General features: G+C 46.8%; 1 protein-coding gene across 1 annotated transcript; it reads left to right on the forward strand.

The window, feature by feature from the left end:
- The first annotated feature begins 434 nt into the window (after positions 1 to 434).
- LOC783497 (protein phosphatase 1 regulatory subunit 14C) lies at positions 435 to 1,560 on the forward strand. Its single transcript, XM_002692947.6, is given in 2 exon segments — positions 435 to 694; positions 697 to 1,560. Coding segments are annotated over 2 exon segments (507 nt in total). The 5' UTR covers positions 435 to 567; the 3' UTR covers positions 1,077 to 1,560.
- The last annotated feature ends 1,058 nt before the right edge of the window (positions 1,561 to 2,618 follow it).

Raw genomic sequence — 2,618 nt, forward strand, 5'->3', positions numbered from 1 at the left:
GATCATAGAGAAAGCAAGAGAGTTCCAGAAAAACATCTACTTCTGCTTTATTGACTATGCCAAAATGTTTGACTGTGTGGATCACAACAAACTGTGGAAAATTCTTCAAGAGATGGGAATACCAGACCACCTGACTTGCCTTCAGGAACAGTTAGAACTGCACATGGAACAACAGTCTGGTTCAAAATTGAGAAAGAAGTATGTCAAAGCTGTATATTGTCACCCTGCTTATTAAACTTACATGCAGAGTATATCATGTGAAATGCCAGGCTGGATGAAGCACAAGCTGGAATCAAGATTGCTAGGATCTTGATAATAATCTCAGATATGCAGATGACACCACATTATGGCAAAAAGTGAAGAAGAACTAAAGAACCTCTTGATGAAAGTGAAAGAGCAGAGTTAAAAAGTTGGCTTAAAACAACATTCACCCCGGAGCTGGCGGCTGCGAGGAGCAGGTGCCGGCGAAGCCCTCGCATGCCGCTGCCCGGCCCGAGGTGGTAGCTGCGCCCGGCGCTCCGCCTGCCCTCCTCCGGGCCGCACTTCGGCTCCTACGCGCGCGGGGACATGTCGGTGGCGACGGGCAGCAGCGAGGCGGCCGGCGGGGCCGCGGGCAGCGGTGCGCGGGTTTTCTTCCAGAGTCCCCGGGGCGGTGCCAGCGGCAGCCCGGGCTCGAGCAGCGGCTCGGGCTCCTCCCGGAGGACTCGGCGCCCGTGGCCACCGCGGCTCCCGCCGGGCACGTTCAGCAGCAGCAGCAGCAGCAGCAACAGCGGCGCCACCAGCAGGGAAAAGTGACGGTAAAATACGATCGCAAGGAGCTTCGGAAACGGCTCGTGCTGGAGGAGTGGATCGTGGAGCAGCTGGGACAGCTGTATGGCTGCGAGGAAGAAGAAATGCCAGATGTGGAAATTGACATTGATGATCTTCTTGATGCAGACAGTGAAGAAGAGAGGGCTTTAAAATTACGAGAAGCTCTTGTAGACTGCTACAAACCAACAGAGGAGTTCATTAAGGAGCTGCTCTCTCGGATAAGAGGCATGCGAAAGTTGAGCCCCCCACAGAAGAAGGCTGTATAATTCCAGCCCAGGTGGAACTCTGCTGGAGACCCAGGAAGGAATTTGGACTTCACGAAGACTTTTCATAAATAACTGTTGTCCTTATGAGCAACTTTTTTGGGGGTGGGGAGGGGTGGTATCTATTAGACATTTATTCAAGAGTGTTCCTTTTTTGGTTTTTAAAGGTTTGGTTGGTGTAATATTTTAATAGCAAAGATATCACAGACTCTGGCTTCAGCCCAACCAGAGAGCATCAAATCAGGCAGACATGCAAGGAGGGGCTGGACCAGGCAGCATCTTCTTGGAGAAACCAGATGTTAAGGACCTAATGATACAGGGATGATGGTTTTCTTACAGCTAGTTTGGTAATACTTTTTTCTTGAGTTGTACATTTGACACAAAGGTCGAATTTCTTGTACTTGTATATATCTACAGGCAACTAAGTTAAAATGTGGATGTGAGTTTTATTTCACACGGATGGAATAAACTTGTGGTCATCCTTTAATTGGAGGTCATGGCATGTGTGTTTTCAAGAGGCCACTAGGTCTTCTTCATGTGAGTGCTGGAGACCGCCAATGTTCACTTTCTACACCAAAGTGAAAAGAACTCAGCGTATCCGTTATTTTAATGAGCTACACTATGACAATGTGGAGTTGGTCAAGGGCTTAATTTATGGACTTTGTATTATTCTGTTAATTGGGATGCTTTGCCAGGTCATGTACTTATTGCCTCATTTGTGGTATTTTAAAGTTTTCTGAACCATTTCTTTGAATGACTATTCAAATTTCTCTAGAAATGTTCATACTGTCTGAGGGGTGTTTGGCGGTGGAACCAGAAAGCGCTGTGTAGCAATTCATTCTGTGCTTTCTACCAAATACCATATATTATTCTCTCTCCATGAAAGCAGGTCATAAGGAAGTGAGCAGATTATATCTTCCTCCTTAGAAATAGATCTGGGCATTTCTGTGCCTGGAGGGCATCAGACCAGATTGGGTGAGCTGAGCGATGAGCGGGTGTACAACTGAGAAAACCTCAGCTCCTCTGAAGAAAGTCGATGCAGGAGCATTGGCTGGTTTGGAAGTGTGGTAGAGATTTCCTTTCTGGCTTCTCTCAGTGGCTTATGGTGAGGACTCTGGCCCTAATTGTGCACCCTGATCCGATCCCTTTGCTTGGAGCTGAGCCTGGGGCATCTGCTGAGCCCCTCTCAGTTCTATACCGGCTCCTTGGAGAAGGATCAAAATGCAGTTGGATGTGGGTGGGGTCAAAGGTCAGAGTAGAAACTCTTGGTGTCCTCCAGGAAGCCCCCACTGCCTCCCATAGAAACCCCCCTCCCTACTGTAAGGTGTCTCTAGGTGGCCCTGTCAGAGGACAGGGGTCAGGCATTTTATATCAAGGGTGCTCTGAACATATTTTATTTTTTAAAAGAACTATGTTTGTGAATTTTATGTACACTGGCAAGCTTTTGAAAATGTATTTAATTTTGTAATGTTTACCAATGATTTATTTACAAGCTATTTACTCGAATAAACGAAGCTGCTTACAAAAAAAAAAAGAAAAAAAAAA

This window comes from Bos taurus, chromosome 15, assembly GCF_002263795.3.
Source record: "Bos taurus isolate L1 Dominette 01449 registration number 42190680 breed Hereford chromosome 15, ARS-UCD2.0, whole genome shotgun sequence".
Classification (NCBI taxonomy): Eukaryota; Metazoa; Chordata; class Mammalia; order Artiodactyla; family Bovidae; genus Bos; species Bos taurus.